This window comes from Oncorhynchus kisutch, unplaced genomic scaffold, assembly GCF_002021735.2.
Source record: "Oncorhynchus kisutch isolate 150728-3 unplaced genomic scaffold, Okis_V2 scaffold1889, whole genome shotgun sequence".
In the NCBI taxonomy this organism is placed as follows: Eukaryota; Metazoa; Chordata; class Actinopteri; order Salmoniformes; family Salmonidae; genus Oncorhynchus; species Oncorhynchus kisutch.
The window spans coordinates 11,735-32,500 of record NW_022263834.1 but is presented as its reverse complement, the minus strand read 5'-3'; the positions used below and the strand labels follow the sequence as shown (position 1 = coordinate 32,500).

The window sequence follows — 20,766 nt, the reverse complement described above, 5'->3', positions numbered from 1 at the left end:
CAGGGACGTTCCATACCTGTTATAACCTGTCTAGGACAATAAACAGGGACGTTCCATACCTGTTATAACCTGTCTAGGACAATAAACAGGGACGTTCCATACCTGTTATAACCTGTCTAGGACAATAAACAGGCACGTTCCATACCTGTTATACCCTGTCTAGGACAATAAACAGGGACGTTCCATACCTGTTATAACCTGTCTAGGACAATAAACAGGGACGTTCCATACCTGTTATAACCTGTCTAGGACAATAAACAGGGACGTTCCATACCTGTTATAACCTGTCTAGGACAATAAACAGGGACGTTCCATACCTGTTATAACCTGTCTAGGACAATAAACAGGGACGTTCCATACCTGTTATAACCTGTCTAGGACAATAAACAGGCACGTTCCATACCTGTTATACCCTGTCTAGGACAATAAACAGGGACGTTCCATACCTGTTATAACCTGTCTAGGACAATAAACAGGGACATTCCATACCTGTTATAACCTGTCTAGGACAATAAACAGGGACGTTCCATACCTGTTATAACCTGTCTAGGACAATAAACAGGGACATTCCATACCTGTTATAACCTGTCTAGGACAATAAAAGGGGACATTCCATAAAGGTTGCAAGTTCAAATCCCCGAGCTGACAAGGTACAAATCTGTCGTTCTGCCCATGAACAAGCCTAGTTAAATAAAGGTACATTTAAAAAAATACTCCGCCACCTCCCCCCAACAAACAAAAAAATAGGATTGGCAAGTAGCCTAGTGATTAGAGCGTTGGACTAGTAACCGAAAGGTTGCTAGATCGAATTCCCCTCAACAAGACCGTTAACCCACGGTTTCTAGACCGTCATTATAAATAAGAATTGGTTCTTAATTGACTTTGTTAAATAAAGGTTAAACAACAACAACAACAGAAAGAAAACCGACCCTCCTCTGGCCTCTCCTGTAACCTAATTAGTTTGGTTTAACAGGCCAGGCGCTATAAACATCAGCCACATTCCTCAGCATATAGAGGTAGATACAGTAACCCACTCTCATACTGTACTCAACTCTCAGACAAAAAATGTTGTCTATGAACAACACAAATTAACTATGTGGAGCCCCAGTCATCAGACCTACTGTACAGAAACAGCATTTTGGTCAACAATCTAAAGATTTTTTTTTAAAACGTAACATTTTAGGGTTTAAATACCTAAATCCTTTCTCACTGCTTCCAGGGTTCAGATCAGGACTATCCACACACCTATTGTCTGACACAATTGTCAAATAAATGTATATAAAGACAAAATATATGTCATGTCTTACCTGTGGTGAAAATGAAGAGAAGTAGAAGTCCCATCCCCGACCAAGAGATGTGTAGCCGCCGCATCTTGTGTCTGTACACATCTCAGTGACAGTCGGTCCAATAATTCCATCCAGACAGCTGAGGTCAGGAGAGAGCTGTGCGCTGCGTAATCGTTACCAGTCCTCAATCTGCCCAAACACTCGCTGACAAAACCAAGACAAGAGAAAACCTTGATTTCACTTTCCCCCCCCTCTCACTTTTCTCCTCCCAGCCGAGTCTCCCGACCATCCCAGAGAAGAGAAGTGAACAAGGCTGGAATTCCCCGCCCCATTTTTTCCACTCTCTCTCTGTCCCTCTCCAACGGAAACCGGAGTGTTGTCAGCGGGAAAGACAGCCTGTAAATGAGACGCACGGGGCGTGTTTGTGTCTGTGTGCATGGAGGTGCTCTGCGTGTGTGTGTCTGTGTGTGTGTGAAAGCGAGAGAGGCAGAGAGAGAGAGAGAGAGAGGTGGCGGTAGTACTAAGGTAGAGCCAACATGAGTCCTCCCGGCGTTTCCTGTGGTGTGTGTGGGGGAGGGGGGGGGAGAGACAGGCGGACTACAGTGATCGCCACAAGAGGCGCGCTGCTCTGTTTTAATTAACAGTTTAAACGGTGAGCAGGAGGCTGTTAGCTTTTACTGGGACAGGAACAGATGACAGAGCAGGTAATGAGTGTTTTAATGGGACAGGAACAGATGACAGAGCAGGTAATGAGTGTTTTAATGGGACAGGAACAGATGACAGAGCAGGTAATGAGTGTTTTAATGGGACAGGAACAGATGACAGAGCAGGAAATGAGTGTTTTAATGGGACAGGAACAGATGACAGGGCAGGTAATGAGTGTTTTAATGGGACAGGAACAGATGACAGAGCAGGTAATGAGTGTTTTAATGGGACAGGAACAGATGACAGAGCAGGTAATGATGTTTTAATGGGACAGGAACAGATGACAGAGCAGGTAATGAGTGTTTTAATGGACAGGAACAGATGACAGAGCAGGTAATGAGTGTTTTAATGGGACAGGAACAGATGACAGAGCAGGTAATGATGTTTTAATGGGACAGGAACAGATGACAGAGCAGGTAATGATGTTTTAATGGGACAGGAACAGATGACAGAGCAGGTAATGAGTGTTTTAATGGGACAGGAACAGATGACAGAGCAGGTAATGAGTGTTTTAATGGGACAGGAACAGATGACAGAGCAGGTAATGAGTGTTTTAATGGGACAGGAACAGATGACAGAGCAGGTAATGAGTGTTTTAATGGGACAGGAACAGATGACAGAGCAGGTAATGAGTGTTTTAATGGGACAGGAACAGATGACAGAGCAGGTAATGAGTGTTTTAATGGGACAGGAACAGATGACAGAGCAGGTAATGAGTGTTTTAATGGGACAGGAACAGATGACAGAGCAGGTAATGAGTGTTTTAATGGGACAGGAACAGATGACAGAGCAGGTAATGAGTGTTTTAATGGGACAGGAACAGATGACAGAGCAGGTAATGAGTGTTCTAATGGGACAGGAACAGATGACAGAGCAGGTAATGAGTGTTTTAATGGGACAGGAACAGATGACAGAGCAGGTAATGAGTGTTTTAATGGGACAGGAACAGATGACAGAGCAGGTAATGAGTGTTTTAATGGGACAGGAACAGATGACAGAGCAGGTAATGAGTGTTTTAATGGGACAGGAACAGATGACAGAGCAGGTAATGAGTGTTTTAATGGGACAGGAACAGATGACAGAGCAGGTAATGAGTGTTCTAATGGGACAGGAACAGATGACAGAGCAGGTAATGAGTGTTCTAATGGGACAGGAACAGATGACAGAGCAGGTAATGAGTGTTTTAATGGGACAGGAACAGATGACAGAGCAGGTAATGAGTGTTTTAATGGGACAGGAACAGATGACAGAGCAGGTAATGAGTGTTTTAATGGGACAGGAACAGATGACAGAGCAGGTAATGAGTGTTTTAATGGGACAGGAACAGATGACAGAGCAGGTAATGAGTGTTTTAATGGGACAGGAACAGATGACAGAGCAGGTAATGAGTGTTTTAATGGGACAGGAACAGATGACAGAGCAGGTAATGAGTGTTCTAATGGGACAGGAACAGATGACAGAGCAGGTAATGAGTGTTTTAATGGGACAGGAACAGATGACAGAGCAGGTAATGAGTGTTTTAATGGGACAGGAACAGATGACAGAGCAGGTAATGAGTGTTTTAATGGGACAGGAACAGATGACAGAGCAGGTAATGAGTGTTTTAATGGGACAGGAACAGATGACAGAGCAGGTAATGAGTGTTTTAATGGGACAGGAACAGATGACAGAGCAGGTAATGAGTGTTCTAATGGGACAGGAACAGATGACAGAGCAGGTAATGAGTGTTCTAATGGGACAGGAACAGATGACAGAGCAGGTAATGAGTGTTTTAATGGGACAGGAACAGATGACAGAGCAGGTAATGAGTGTTTTAATGGGACAGGAACAGATGACAGAGCAGGTAATGAGTGTTTTAATGGGACAGGAACAGATGACAGAGCAGGTAATGAGTGTTTTAATGGGACAGGAACAGATGACAGAGCAGGTAATGAGTGTTCTAATGGGACAGGAACAGATGACAGAGCAGGTAATGAGTGTTTTAATGGGACAGGAACAGATGACAGAGCAGGTAATGAGTGTTTTAATGGGACAGGAACAGATGACAGAGCAGGTAATGAGTGTTTTAATGGGACAGGAACAGATGACAGAGCAGGTAATGAGTGTTTTAATGGGACAGGAACAGATGACAGAGCAGGTAATGAGTGTTTTAATGGGACAGGAACAGATGACAGAGCAGGTAATGAGTGTTTTAATGGGACAGGAACAGATGACAGAGCAGGTAATGAGTGTTTTAATGGGACAGGAACAGATGACAGAGCAGGTAATGAGTGTTCTAATGGGACAGGAACAGATGACAGAGCAGGTAATGAGTGTTCTAATGGGACAGGAACAGATGACAGAGCAGGTAATGAGTGTTTTAATGGGACAGGAACAGATGACAGAGCAGGTAATGAGTGTTTTAATGGGACAGGAACAGATGACAGAGCAGGTAATGAGTGTTTTAATGGGACAGGAACAGATGACAGAGCAGGTAATGAGTGTTTTAATGGGACAGGAACAGATGACAGAGCAGGTAATGAGTGTTCTAATGGGACAGGAACAGATGACAGAGCAGGTAATGAGTGTTTTAATGGGACAGGAACAGATGACAGAGCAGGTAATGAGTGTTTTAATGGGACAGGAACAGATGACAGAGCAGGTAATGAGTGTTTTAATGGGACAGGAACAGATGACAGAGCAGGTAATGAGTGTTTTAATGGGACAGGAACAGATGACAGAGCAGGTAATGAGTGTTTTAATGGGACAGGAACAGATGACAGAGCAGGTAATGAGTGTTTTAATGGGACAGGAACAGATGACAGAGCAGGTAATGAGTGTTTTAATGGGACAGGAACAGATGACAGAGCAGGTAATGAGTGTTTTAATGGGACAGGAACAGATGACAGAGCAGGTAATGAGTGTTTTAATGGGACAGGAACAGATGACAGAGCAGGTAATGAGTGTTTTAATGGGACAGGAACAGATGACAGAGCAGGTAATGAGTGTTTTAATGGGACAGGAACAGATGACAGAGCAGGTAATGAGTGTTTTAATGGGACAGGAACAGATGACAGAGCAGGCAATGAGTGTTTTAATGGGACAGGAACAGATGACAGAGCAGGTAATGAGTGTTTTAATGGGACAGGAACAGATGACAGAGCAGGTAATGAGTGTTTTAATGGGACAGGAACAGATGACAGAGCAGGTAATGAGTGTTTTAATGGGACAGGAACAGATGACAGAGCAGGTAATGAGTGTTTTAATGGGACAGGAACAGATGACAGAGCAGGTAATGAGTGTTCTAATGGGACAGGAACAGATGACAGAGCAGGTAATGAGTGTTTTAATGGGACAGGAACAGATGACAGAGCAGGTAATGAGTGTTTTAATGGGACAGGAACAGATGACAGAGCAGGTAATGAGTGTTTTAATGGGACAGAAACAGATGACAGAACAGGTAATGATGTTTGTTGGCTTTGAGGAGTTTATCAAATCAGTCAATGGCTTCATACAGTTGAAGTCAGGAGTTTACATACACTGAGGTTGGAGTCATTAAAACTCATTCATTTCAACCACTCCACAAATTTCGTGTTCACAAACTATAGTTTTGGCAAATCGGACATCTACTTTTGTGCATGACACAAGTAATTTTTCCAACAATTGTTTACAGACAGATTATTTCACTGTGTCACTATTCCAGTGGGTCAGAAGTTTACATACACTAAGTTGACTCTGCCTTTAAACAGCTTGGAAAATTCCTGAAAATGATGTCATGGCTTTAGAAGCTTCTGATAGGCTAATTGACATTATTTGAGTCAATTGGAGGTGTACCTGTGGATGTATTTCAAGGCCTACCTTCAAACTCAGTGCCTCTCTACTTGACATCATGGGAAAATCAAAATAAATCAGACAATACCTCAGAAAAAAAATCTGTCTGGTTCATCCCTGGGAGCAGTTTCCAAACGCCTGAAGGTACCACGTTCATCTTTACAAACAATAGTATGCAAGTATAAACACCATGGGACCACGCAGCCGTCATACTGCTCAATTAGGAGACACCATCATCCCAGTCACTTTTTACCCACTCCAATTCGCATACCGTCCCAACAGATCCACACTGGCCTTTCCCACCTGGACAAAAGGACCAACTATGTGAGAATGTTGTTCATTGGCTACAGCTCAGCGTTCAACACCATAGTGCCCTCAAAGCTCATCACTAAGCTAAGGACCCTGGGACTAAACACCTCCCTCTGCAACTGGATCCTGGACTTTCTGACATGTCGCCCCCAAGTGGTAAGGGTAGGTAACAACCACCCTGATCATCATTTGGCATGGGCCCTCAGATAATCAAAAACATTCTACAGCTGCACCATCGAGAGAATCTTGACTGGCTGCATCACCGCCTGGTATGGCAACTGCTTGGCATCCGTCCACAAGGCGCTACAGAGCGTAGTGCGTATTGCCCAGTACTTTACTGGGGACGAGCCCCCTGCCATCCAGGATCTCTATACCAGGTGGTGTCAGAGGGAAGTGGGTACGGCCCAGTACACCACTGAGGACAAGCCCCCTGCAATCCAGGATCTCTATACCAGGTGGTGTCAGAGGGAAGTGGTACGGCCCAGTACACCACTGGGGACGAGCCCCCTGCCATCCAGGACCTCTATACCAGGTGGTGTCAGAGGGTAGTGGGTACGGCCCAGTACATCACTGGGGACGAGCCCCCTGTTATCCAGGATCTCTATACCAGGTGGTGTCAGAGCAATGGCCCCCGCATTTTCAAAGCCACCCAAGCCAAAGACTGTTCTCTCTGCTATTACACGGCATGCGTTACCAATGCACCAAATGAACTCTACCCACACACTGGACACTGGACTCTACTCACACACACATACTGACATTCCACACACAGAAACACATACTGACACTCCACACACACATGCATATTGACGCCACACACTCTCACACATAAATTAAATAGTTATTTTCCTCATCAATCTACACAAAAAAAACATAATGACATCACAATACTACATAATGACATCACAATACCCCACAATGACATCACGATACCCCAGAATGACATCACACTACCCCATAATGACATCACAATACCCCATAATGACATCACAATACCCCATAATGACAAAGCAAAAACAGTTGTAATTTTTTTTGTTGCTAATTTATCAAATAAAAAATTAAATATCACATTTACATAAGTATTCAGACCCTTTACTCAGTACTTTGTTGAATCCCCTTTGGCAGTGATTAAAGCCTAGAGTCTTCTTGGGTATGACACTACAAGCTTGGCACACCTGTATTTGGGGAGTTTCTCCCATTCTTCTCTGCAGATCCTCTCAAGCTCTGTCAGGTTGGATGGGGAGCATCGCTGCACAGCTATTTTCAGGTCTCTCCAGAGCTGTCAGATCAGGTTCATGTTCGGGCTCTGGCTGCGACACTGAAGGACATTCAGAGACTTGTCCCCGAAGCCACTCCTGCGTTGTCTTGGCTGTGTGCTTAGGGGTCGTTGTCCTGTCGGAAGGTGAACCTTCGCTCCAGTCTGAGGTCCTAGGCTCTCTGGAGCAGGTTTTCATCAACGATCTCTCTCTCTCTCTACTTTGCTCAGTTCATCTTTACGTGCCTCCCATAGTCTGTTCTGGACTTGGGGACTGTGAAGAGACCTCTTGTGGCATGTCTTGTGGGGTATGCATGGGTGTCCGAGCTGTGTGCCAGTAGTTAGGACAGACAGCTCGGTGCATTCAACATGCCAATACCTCTCTCTCATGGTGAGATTGTAGATACCTGTTTTGATAGCGCAGTTTGTTTAGGGCAATTTTAGAGATAACTAGCTACTTCACATGCTGATATTGACTTTGGTATTATTGTGTGGATCAATCGATTATTAATTATTATTATTATTTTTTTTTTAAATATACTTTTGTTTTGTTTTGTTACTGCTATGAGTCGACTGCGTTGGTGTGTTGTGCACATTACATAGGGAGAGAGAGAGGGGGTCAGAAAGAGGGAGAGAGGGTCAGAAAAAGTGGGAGAGGGTCAGAAAAACGTGGTAGAGAGGGTCAGAGGAAAGAGGGAGGGATTGAGGGGGGTAACGTTATGAAATTTGTCAAAAAAATAAAATACACTTTTCCCTCAACTGCGTTACCCACTTCAGTCAACAGATGGCGACGTAGGTCTTGAAGGTGTCAGAGTGACGTATAATATAATGGACGGGGGGCGCTTCTTCAAACAACAGTTAGACACATCTGTCCGATATAGCCGACATAATAAAGCTCTTTACAGAGATTTATTAGCCACTGTGTTTAAAACACCATTCTGTCGTGTTTACTTGTTACCCCTATTTTAATTTCATATTTACGTTTTGTTGTTTTGCCGACTGGCTCGTTAAGTTAGCAATAGCCTAGCTAATCCCCGATATGAGCTCACTTAGCTTCGCTCTTGTTAAAGAAGAGGAAGAGGAGGAGGAGGTCTGCTGGACGGAGAAAGAAGTTGTTGTGAAAGAGGAGGAGGAAGAGGAGGATGTTACCATAAAACAAGAAGTAGAGGCTGAGGCTGTTACAGTGAAAGAAGAAGAGAAAGACGTTTCAGTGAAAGAAGAGGAAGACCCGATCAGAGTGAAAGAGGAGGAGGATGAAGAGGAGGAGGCAGAGACAGGAGATCTGATTAACACTGGTAAGTACTATCTTAAAAACGGAGGTACTCTGCAGTTTAACTGATGTATGATTTTAAAGGTCAATCTGCAGTTCCTACATCCATATTTGGACTATAAATGAATGATGTCATTGATTCTTGAAGAATATAACTTAGAAATGCCCCGTGACCTAAGTTCAGCTGTGGTTCCCCATCAGGACTTAAAATAGATGCTCCTTTTTACTCCAGTGTCTGTAAACAAAGTAAATGTTAACATGGTTGAAACTGTCGTTTTGATGTCATGGATGGTCAGTCCTTGCACCCATAACTCGTCAGCTACTACAGCGATTTGAAATGACTGCAACACTTAACAAAGAGATGCAATTAGTTTCAGAGTGGGTGGCAAGGAATAAGTTAGCCCTAAATATTTATACAACTAAAATAAGGAATAAGTTAGACCTAAATATTTATACAACTAAAATAAGGAATAAGTTAGCCCTAAATATTTATACAACTAAAATAAGGAATAAGTTAGACCTAAATATTTATACAACTAAAATAAGGAATAAGTTAGCCCTAAATATTTATACAACTACAATAAGGAATAAGTTAGACCTAAATATTTATACAACTAAAATAAGGAATAAGTTAGACCTAAATATTTATACAACTACAATAAGGAATAAGTTAGACCTAAATATTTATACAACTAAAATAAGGAATAAGTTAGACCTAAATATTTATACAACTAAAATAAGGAATAAGTTAGACCTAAATATTTATACAACTAAAATAAGGAATAAGTTAGACCTAAATATTTATACAACTAAAATAATTGTATTTGGGCCAAATGATTCATTAAACCCTAAACCTCAACAACATCTCGTAATGAATAATGTGAACATTGAGCAAGTTGAGGTGACTAAATTGCTTGGAGTGACCCTGTATTGTAATTATCATGGTCAAAACATATTGATACAACAGTAGCTAAGATGGGGAGGAGTCTGTCTATAATAAAGTGCTGCTCTACCTTCTTAACAACACTATCAACAAGGCAGGTCCTACAGGCCCTAGTTTCTACCTTCTTAACAACACTATCAACAAGGCAGGTCCTACAGGCCCTAGTTTCTACCTTCTTAACAACACTATCAACAAGGCAGGTCCTACAGGCCCTAGTTTCTACCTTCTTAACAACACTATCAACAAGGCAGGTCCTAGAGGCCCTAGTTTCTACCTTCTTAACACTATCAACAAGGCAGGTCCTACAGGCCCTGGTTTCTACCTTCTTAACAACACTATCAACAAGGCAGGTCCTACAGGCCCTAGTTTCTACCTTCTTAACAACACAATCAACAAGGCAGATCCTACAGGCCCTAGTTTCTACCTTCTTAACAACACTATCAACAAGGCAGGTCCTACAGGCCCTAGTTTCTACCTTCTTAACAGCACTATCAACAAGGCAGGTCCTACAGGCCCTAGTTTCTACCTTCTTAACAGCACTATCAACAAGGCAGGTCCTACAGGCCCTAGTTTCTACCTTCTTAACAGCACTATCAACAAGGCAGGTCCTACAGGCCCTAGTTTCTACCTTCTTAACAACACTATAAACAAGGCAGGTCCTACAGGCCCTAGTTTCTACCTTCTTAACAACACTATCAACAAGGCAGGTCCTACAGGCCCTAGTTTCTACCTTCTTAACAACACTATCAACAAGGCAGGTCCTACAGGCCCTAGTTTATACCTTCTCAACAGCACTATCAACAAGGCAGGTCCTACAGGTCCTAGTTTCTACCTTCTTAACAACACTATCAACAAGGCAGGTCCTACAGGCCCTAGTTTCTACCTTCTTAACAACACTATCAACAAGGCAGGTCCTACAGGCCCTAGTTTCTGCCTTCTTAACAACACTATCAACAAGGCAGGTCCTACAGGCCTAGTTTCTACCTTCTTAACAGCACTATCAACAAGGCAGGTCATACAGGCCCTAGTTTCTACCTTCTTAACAACACTATCAACAAGGCAGGTCCTTACAGGCCCTAGTTTCTACCTTCTTAACAACACTATCAACAAGGCAGGTCCTACAGGCCCTAGTTTCTACCTTCTTAACAACACTATCCACAAGGCAGGTCCTAGTTTCTACCTTCTTAACAACACTATCAACAAGGCAGGTCCTACAGGCCCTAGTTTCTACCTTCTTAACAGCACTATCAACAAGGCAGGTCCTACAGGCCCTGGTTTCTACCTTCTTAACAACACTATCAACAGGGCAGGTCCTACAGGCCCTAGTTTCTACCTTCTTAACAACACTATCCACAAGGCAGGTCCTAGTTTCTACCTTCTTAACAACACTATCAACAAGGCAGGTCCTACAGGCCCTAGTTTCTACCTTCTTAACAGCACTATCAACAAGGCAGGTCCTACAGGCCCTAGTTTCTACCTTCTTAACAGCACTATCAACAAGGCAGGTCCTACAGGCCCTGGTTTCTACCTTCTTAACAACACTATCAACAAGGCAGGTCATACAGGCCCTAGTTTCTACCTTCTTAACAACACTATCAACAAGGCAGGTACTACAGGCCCTAGTTTCTACCTTCTTAACACTATCAACAAGGCAGGTCCTACAGGCCCTAGTTTCTACCTTCTTAACAACACTATCAACAAGGCAGGTCCTACAGGCCCTAGTTTCTACCTTCTTAACAACACTATCAACAAGGCAGGTCCTACATGCCCTAGTTTCTACCTTCTTAACAGCACTATCAACAAGGCAGGTCCTACAGGCCCTGGTTTCTACCTTCTTAACAACACTATCAACAAGGCAGGTCCTACAGGCCCTAGTTTCTACCTTCTTAACAACACTATCAACAAGGCAGGTCCTACAGGCCCTAGTTTCTACCTTCTTAACAACACTATCAACAAGGCAGGTCCTACAGGCCCTAGTTTCTACCTTCTTAACAGCACTATCAACAAGGCAGGTCCTACAGGCCCTAGTTTCTACCTTCTTAACAATACTATCAACAAGGCAGGTCCTACAGGCCCTAGTTTCTACCTTCTTAACAACACTATCAACAAGGTTGGTCCTACAGGCCCTAGTTTCTACCTTCTTAACAACACTATCAACAAGGCAGGTCCTACAGGCCCTAGTTTCTACCTTCTTAACAACACTATCAACAAGGCAGGTCCTACAGGCCCTAGTTTCTACCTTCTTAACAGCACTATCAACAAGGCAGGTCCTACAGGCCCTAGTTTCTACCTTCTTAACAACATTATCAACAAGGCAGGTCCTACAGGCCCTAGTTTCTACCTTTTTAACAACACTATCAACAAGGCAGGTCCTACAGACCCTAGTTTCTACCTTTTTAACAACACTATCAACAAGGCAGGTCCTACAGGCCCTAGTTTCTACCTTTTTAACAACACTATCAACAAGGCAGGTCCTACATGCCCTAGTTTCTACCTTCTTAACAACACTATCAACAAGGCTGGTCCTAGTTTCTACCTTCTTAACAGCACTATCAACAAGGCAGGTCCTACAGGCCCTGGTTTCTACCTTCTTAACAACACTATCAACAAGGCAGGTCCTACAGGCCCTAGTTTCTACCTTTTTAACAACACTATCAACAAGGCAGGTCCTACATGCCCTAGTTTCTACCTTCTTAACAACACTATCAACAAGGCTGGTCCTAGTTTCTACCTTCTTAACAGCACTATCAACAAGGCAGGTCCTACAGGCCCTGGTTTCTACCTTCTTAACAACACTATCAACAAGGCAGGTCCTACAGGCCCTAGTTTCTACCTTCTTAACAACACTATCAACAAGGCAGGTCCTAGTTTCTAACTTCTTAACAGCACTATCAACAAGGCAGGTCCTTACAGGCCCTAGTTTTGTCACACCTAGACTACTGTTCAGTCGGATGCCACAAAGAGGGACTCCAAGGGCCAATTGGCTCAGAACAGAGCAGCACGGCTGGCCCTTGGATGAACACAGAGAGCTGATATTAATACTATACATGTCAATCTCTCCTGGCTCAAAGTGGAGGAGAGATTGACTTCATCACTACTTTTATTTATGAGAGGTATTGTCATGTTGAATGCACCGAGCTGTCTGTCTGATATGCCGAGTCCCCTAAGAGCTGAAAGCTTTGCTGGCCTTTCTGGTTAATGTGGGCACCCTGGTGTTAATGTAGGCACCCTGGTGTTAATGTAGGCGCCCTGGTGTTAATGTAGGCGCCCTGGTGTTAATGTAGGCACCCTGGTGTTAATGTAGGCACCCTGGTGTTAATGTAGGCGCCCTGGTGTTAATGTAGGCGCCCTGGTGTTAATGTAGGCGCCCTGGTGTTAATGTAGGCGCCCTGGTGTTAATGTAGGCGCCCTGGTGTTAATGTAGGCGCCCTGGTGTTAATGTAGGCACCCTGGTGTTAATGCAGGTTAATGCAGTTGCCGTCTGGTATTCGGAGGGCCCCCTGATGTGAATGCAGGTGCCGTCTGGTATTCGGAGGGCCCCCTGGTATTAATGTAGGTATCCTGGTATTCAGAGGGCCCCCTGGTGTTAATGCAGGGGCCGTCTGTGCACCAATCACACCAGGGAACCCTCTAATCAAAACTGATTCAAGCCCTCACATGGTTTATAGACTAATTTGTCACATATCTTGTTGGATATTTTATAAGGATGTTTATAACCATGAACTGTTGTGGAAACCTCAGCTAAACTCTTCCTGGGGTTCAGAACATGAAACATGACATAATAGATGGTTGACTCCACTCTCCCAGCCAGCTGGTTGGTTGGTTCACAGAGAACATGAAACATGACATAATAGATGGTTGACTCCACTCTCCCAGCCAGCTGGTTGGTTGGTTCACAGAGAACATGAAACATGACATAATAGATGGTTGACTCCACTCTCCCAGCCAGCTGGTTGGTTGGTTCACAGAGAACATGAAACATGACATAATAGATGGTTGACTCCACTCTCCCAGCCAGCTGGTTGGTTGGTTCACAGAGAACATGAAACATGACATAATAGATGGTTGACTCCACTCTCCCAGCCAGCTGGTTGGTTGGTTCACAGAGAACATGAAACATGACATAATAGATGGTTGACTCCACTCTCCCAGCCAGCTGGTTGGTTGGTTCACAGAGAACATGAAACATGACATAATAGATGGTTGACTCCACTCTCCCAGCCAGCTGGTTGGTTGGTTCACAGAGAACATGAAACATGACATAATAGATGGTTGACTCCACTCTCCCAGCCAGCTGGTTGGTTGGTTCACAGAGAACATGAAACATGACATAATAGATGGTTGACTCCACTCTCCCAGCCAGCTGGTTGGTTGGTTCACAGAGAACATGAAACATGACATAATAGATGGTTGACTCCACTCTCCCAGCCAGCTGGTTGGTTGGTTCACAGAGAACATGAAACATGACATAATAGATGGTTGACTCCACTCTCCCAGCCAGCTGGTTGGTTGGTTCACAGAGAACATGAAACATGACATAATAGATGGTTGACTCCACTCTCCCAGCCAGCTGGTTGGTTGGTTCACAGAGAACATGAAACATGACATAATAGATGGTTGACTCCACTCTCCCAGCCAGATGGTTGGTTGGTTCACAGAGAACATGAAACATGACATAATAGATGGTTGACTCCACTCTCCCAGCCAGATGGTTGGTTGGTTCTATGTACACTCCACTCTCCCAGCCATCTGGTTGGTTGGTTCACACAGAACATGAAACATGACATAGTAGATGGTTGAATGTACACTCCACTCTCCCAGCCAGCTGGTTGGTTGAATGTACACCCCACTCTCCCAGCCATCTGGTTGGTTGACTGTACACCCCACTCTCCCAGCCATCTGGTTGGTTGACTGTACGCCCCACTCTCCCAGCCATCTGGTTGGTTGACTGTACACCCCACTCTCCCAGCCAGCTGATTGGCTGAATGTACACACCACCCAGCCAGCTGGTTGGTTGGTTGACTGTACACCCCACTCAGCCGGTTGGTTGGTTGACTGTACACCCCACTCAGCCGGTTGGTTGGTTGACTGTGCACCCCACTCTCCCAGCCAGCTGGTTGGTTGGTTGACTGTACACCCCACTCTCCCAGCCATCTGGTTGGTTGACTGTACACCCCACTCTCCCAGCCATCTGGTTGGTTGACTGTACGCCCCACTCTCCCAGCCATCTGGTTGGTTGACTGTACACCCCACTCTCCCAGCCAGCTGATTGGCTGAATGTACACACCACCCAGCCAGCTGGTTGGTTGGTTGACTGTACACCCCACTCAGCCGGTTGGTTGGTTGACTGTACACCCCACTCAGCCGGTTGGTTGGTTGACTGTACACCCCACTCTCCCAGCCGGTTGGTTGGTTGACTGTGCACCCCACTCTCCCAGCCAGCTGGTTGGTTGGTTGACTGTACACCCCACTCTCCCAGCCAGCTGGCTGGTTGGTTGACTGTACACCCCACTCTCCCAGCCGGTTGGTTGGTTGACTGTACACCCCACTCTCCCAGCCACCTGGTTGGTTGGTTGAATGTACACCCCACCCAGCCGGTTGGTTGGTTGGTTGACTGTACACCCCACTCTCCCAGCCAGCTGATTGGCTGAATGTACACACCACCCAGCCAGCTGGTTGGTTGGTTGAATGTACACCCCACTCTCCCAGCCAGCTGGTTGGTTGGTTGACTGTACACCAATCTGCTGGGGACTCGCGTGCTATTAAAATGTATCAATCTGCTGGGGACTCGCGTGCTATTAAAATGTATCAATCTGCTGGGGACTCGCGTGCTATTAAAATGTAGCAATCTGCTGGGGACTCGCGTGCTATTAAAATGTATCAATCTGCTGGGGACTCGCGTGCTATTAAAATGTAGCAATCTGCTGGGGACTCGCGTGCTATTAAAATGTAGCAATCTGCTGGGGACTCGCATGCTATTAAAATGTAGCAATCTGCTGGGGACTCGCGTGCTATTAAAATGTAGCAATCTGCTGGGGACTCGCGTGCTATTAAAATGTATCAATCTGCTGGGGACTCGCGTGCTATTAAAATGTATCAATCTGCTGGGGACTCGCGTGCTATTAAAATGTATCAATCTGCTGGGGACTCGCGTGCTATTAAAATGTAGCAATCTGCTGGGGACTCGCGTGCTATTAAAATGTATCAATCTGCTGGGGACTCGCATGGAGAGTCGCTAGTGCGCGAAGAGACAAGGATATCCCTACTGGCCAAACCCTCCCTAACCCGGACGACGCTGGGCCAATTTGTGCGTCGCCCCATGGACCTCCCGGTCGCGGCCAGCTGCGACAGAGCCTGGGCTCAAACCCAGAGTCTCTGGTGGCACAGCTAGCACTGTGATGAAAGAAACCAATTTTGACCGAACACTTTGATCCGAATAAGGGTTCTAAGAGACTCTAGGCATCTTTAAATGCTTCCCTGTCAAAACATCCAATAGGATGGGTCCTTCCTGGACTACGATCAGTTTCCACCACTGTACCCCTCTACTAGCTCCAACCAGGAAATGGCTCGTTGTTCGACTCCAGGTGAAATGGATGGGGTGTCGGAACCAGAAATAAGGAGAAGGATCGTTCTCGGGGAGCGCCTGCATGCCTTACCCTCGTGTCCGGGACTTTATACTTTCAAAATCGCCTTGAGCTGTCTTCTGCCAGGGGGGGTGTTCTCTCAGTGGATGTCCCTCCAGCTACTCCCTGTTCTAGTCAATCGACTGTCTGGGCACAGCCTGGACTAGAGGTCGACCGATTATGATTTTTCAACGCCGATACCGATTATTGGAGGACCTCTGAGAAAAAAAGCCGATACCGATTAATCGTCCAATTTCTTTTTTTATATATATATTTTTTAATCTTATTTAGTTGTGATAATAACAATTACAACAATACTGAATGAACACTTATTTTAATATAATACATCAATTAAATCAATTTCGCCTCCAATAAATAATGAAACATGTTCAATTTGGTTTAAATAATGCAAGATCAAAGTGTTGGAGAAGTAAAAGTGCAATATGTGCCATGTAAGAAAGCTAACGTTTAAATTCCTCGCTCAGAACATGAGAACATATGAAAGCTGGTGGTTCCTTTTAACATGAGTCTTCAATATTCCCAGGTAAGAAGTTTTAGGTTGTAGTTATTATAGGAATTATAGGACTATTTCCCTCTATACCATTAGTATTTCATTAACCTTTGACTATTGGATGTTCTTATAGGCACTTTAGTATTGCCAGTGTAACAGTATAGCTTCCATACCTCTCCTCGCTCCTCCCTGGGCTCGACCCAGAAACACAATGACAACAGCCACCCTCGGGGCAGCGTTACCAATGCAGAGCAATGGGAACAACCACTCCAAGTCTCAGAGCGAGTGACGTTTGAAACGCTATTAGCGCACACCCCGCTAACTAGCTAGCCATTTCACTTCGGTTACACCAGCCTCATCTCGGGAGTTGATAGGCTTGAAGTCATAAACAGCGCAATGCTTGACGCACAACAAAGAGCTGCTGGCAAAGCGCACGAAAATGCTGTTTGAATGAATGCTTACGCACCTGCTTCTGCCTACCACCGCTCAGTCAGATACTTGTATGCTTGTATGCTCAGTCAGATTATATGCAAAGCAGGACACGCTAGATAATATCTAGTATTATCATCAACCATGTGTAGTTAACTAGTGATTCTGATTGATTGATTGTTTTTTATAAGATAAGTTTAATGCTAGCTAGCAACTTACCTTGGCTTACTGCATTCGCGTAACAGGCAGTCTCCTTGTGGAGTGCAACGAGAGAGAGGCAGGTTGTTGTTGCGTTGGACTAGTTAACTGTAAGGTTGCAAGATTAGATCCCCCGAGCTGACAAGGTACAAATCTGTCGCCCCTGAACAAGGCAGTTAATCCAGCGTTCCTAGGCCGTCATTGAAAATAAGAATGTGTTCTTAACTGACTTGCCTAGTTAAATAAAGGTATAAAAAAAAAATCAAAGAATCAAAGAATATATAGAATCATAGAATCAGATTTAAAAGAAACAGATTAAAAAAATACAGAGACACAAACATAGACATGTCAAACCAACACACATTACATAACAGCACTATACACACAGATACACATGGATGCTGTGTTATAGATAAGTGGTAGAGTTAGAGCCCTAATTGATCCTCTGGTTTTATTGGCTGTGGTTTTTATTGGCTGTGGTTTTTATTGGCTGTGGTTTTTATTGGCTGTGGTTTTATTGGCTGTGGTTTTATTGGCTGTGGTTTTATTGGCTGTGGTTTTTATTGGCTGTGGTTTTTATTGGCTGTGGTTTTTATTGGCTGTGGTTTTATTGGCTGTGGTTTTATTGGCTGTGGTTTTATTGGCTGTGGTTTTTATTGGCTGTGGTTTTTATTGGCTGTGGGTTTTATTGGCTGTGGTTTTATTGGCTGTGGTTGCTGTGGTTTTTATTGGCTGTGGTTTTTATTGGCTGTGGTTTTATTGGCTGTGGTTGCTGTGATTTTTATTGGCTGTGGTTTTATTGGCTGTGGTTTTATTGGCTGTGGTTTTATTGGCTGTGGTTTTATTGGCTGTGGTTTTTATTGGCTGTGGTTTTATTGGCTGTGGTTTTATTGGCTGTGGTTTTATTGGCTGTGGTTTTATTGGCTGTGGTTTTTATTGGCTGTGGTTTTTATTGGCTGTGGTTTTTATTGGCTGTGGTTTTTATTGGCTGTGGTTTTATTGGCTGTGGTTTTATTGGCTGTGGTTTTATTGGCTGTGGTTTTATTGGCTGTGGTTTTTATTGGCTGTGGTTTTTATTGGCTGTGGTTTTTATTGGCTGTGGTTTTATTGGCTGTGGTTGCTGTGGTTTTTATTGGCTGTGGTTTTTATTGGCTGTGGTTTTATTGGCTGTGGTTGCTGTGGTTTTTATTGGCTGTGGTTTTATTGGCTGTGGTTGCTGTGGTTTTTATTGGCTGTGATTTTTATTGGCTGTGGTTTTATTGGCTGTGGTTTTATTGGCTGTGGTTTTATTGGCTGTGGTTTTATTGGCTGTGGTTTTATTGGCTGTGGTTTTATTGGCTGTGGTTTTATTGGCTGTGGTTTTATTGGCTGTGGTTTTATTGGCTGTGGTTTTATTGGCTGTGGTTTTTATTGGCTGTGGTTTTTATTGGCTGTGGTTTTTATTGGCTGTGGTTTTTATTGGCTGTGGTTTAGCTGATAATCAGTAAAGCTGATAATAAAATAATACCATTAGTAATACTGGGGACCTAAAGTCGTCTGGATCACTGCTGAAGGTTTCAACAACTGTAATAACATATTGTAAGACCAAAGTCATAGATATTACTACTAATGTGAAAAATGAAGACAAAATATGACTATTGTTCTTCACTTGACCATCAGATTGTTAGAAGACAGTTGTCAAAAAAAGTTTGTAAAAACATTTAAACATTCACTACAGTGACTGTCTTACTTTGTTGTTCACACAGGAGAGAGACGTGACTGTCGTGTATCCTCTGGGGAGCCTCAACAACATCATGATGCTGACGAGGCTGAGAAGAGTCTCTCCAAATCAGAACACCTCAAGAAACCCCAGCGGAGATCCACAGGGAAGAAACCTCACCACTGCTCTGACTGTGGGAAGAGTTTCACCTCTTCAACAGAACTTAAAATACACCACAGAATCCATACAGGAGAGAAACCTTATAGCTGCACTGACTGTTTGAAGAGATTTTCTCAACTAGGGAACCTGACAAAACACCAGTTGACACACACAGGAGAGAAGCCTTACCGCTGCTCTGACTGTGAGAGGACCTTTTCAACATCACAGCATTTAAAGCTGCACCAGCGAACGCACACTGGAGAGAAGCCTTACCACTGCTCAGACTGTGGGAAAAGTTTAACCTCCTCAAGTGAACTGATTATACACCAGCGAACACATACAGGAGAGAGGCCATATGGCTGTGATCAATGCGGGAAGCGATTCACTCAGTCATCAAACCTGACTGTACACAAGAGAATACACACTGGAGAGAAGCCTTATCGCTGCTCCAACTGTGGATTGAGCTTTACTACCTCAAGCTATCTGATAACACACCAGAGAACACATACAGGAGAGAAGCCTTATAGCTGTGATCAATGTGGGAAGAGTTTTACTCAGCCAAGTCACCTGATTGTACACCAGAGAATACACACAGGAGAAAAACCTTACCACTGCTCTGACTGTGGGAAGGGTTTTGTTAGATCATCACATTTAAAATCTCACCAGAGAACACACACAGGAGAGAAGCCTCACCACTGCTTTGAATGTGGGAAGAGTTTTGCTTTATTAGACATACTGATAGTACATCAGAGAACCCACACTGGTGAAAAGCCTTACCACTGCCCAGACTGTGGGAAGAGATGTACTACCTCAAGTAACCTGATATCACACAAGAGAACCCACACTGGAGAGAAACCTTACCACTGCTCTGACTGCGGGACGAGTTGTTCTACCTCAAGCAACCTGGCAGTACACCAGAGAACACACACAGGAGAGAAGCCTTATGGCTGTGATCAGTGTGACAAGAGATACTCTCATTCAAGTTCTCTGATTAAACATCAGAAAATACACTCAGGAGATCCACAGAGTGTAGAATGACCTCCGCCAAGACCTGGGTAGTTGAACACAGAGTGTGGAATGATTTCCAACACCAGACCTGGGTAGTAGAACACAGTGTAGAATGATCTCCAACACCAGACCTGGGTAGTAGATCACAGAGTGTAGAATGTTCTCCAACACCAGACCTGGGTAGTAGATCACAGAGTGTAGAATGTTCTCCAACACCAGACCTGGGTAGTAGAACACAGAGTGTAGAATGATCTCCAACACCAGACCTGGGTAGTAGAACACAGAGTGTAGAATGATCTCCAACACCAGACCTGGGTAGTAGAACACAGAGTGTGGAATGATCTCCAACACCAGAACTGGGTAGGAGAGGCCACTCTGTGTTCTATCTTATAATTAAACATATTTAGAAAGCTGTGGAAATAAATAAATTAATGTTAATATTAATTCAAACACGTTTATTCTCTTATACACCTTAATACTTAATATTTTCAAATTATATTATGTGAGCTTATAACATTAAAAAAATATATTAAAATGTTTAAAGTATATTTGTTTTTTAAT

The 20,766-nt window shown here is 44.0% G+C and overlaps 2 protein-coding genes across 2 annotated transcripts in view; one reads left to right on the top strand and one right to left on the bottom strand.

Moving 5' to 3' along the window:
* The window catches only part of LOC116368216 (endoglucanase), a gene marked incomplete at its 3' end in the record, with an annotated part of 4,463 nt that extends 2,711 nt beyond the window's left edge, over nucleotides 1–1,752 (bottom strand). The window contains 1 exon segment of the mRNA XM_031819146.1: nucleotides 1,308–1,752. Within this exon segment, the coding sequence (XP_031675006.1) occupies nucleotides 1,308–1,371 (64 nt within the window).
* A 70-nt stretch (nucleotides 1,753–1,822) lies between these two features.
* Nucleotides 1,823–20,492, top strand: LOC116368214 (zinc finger protein 239-like). Its single transcript, XM_031819144.1, has 2 exons — nucleotides 1,823–1,847; nucleotides 19,085–20,492. The coding sequence occupies exons 1-2, from the start codon at nucleotides 1,823–1,825 to the stop codon at nucleotides 20,233–20,235; spliced, it is 1,176 nt and encodes a 391-aa protein (XP_031675004.1). The 3' UTR covers nucleotides 20,236–20,492.
* The last annotated feature ends 274 nt before the right edge of the window (nucleotides 20,493–20,766 follow it).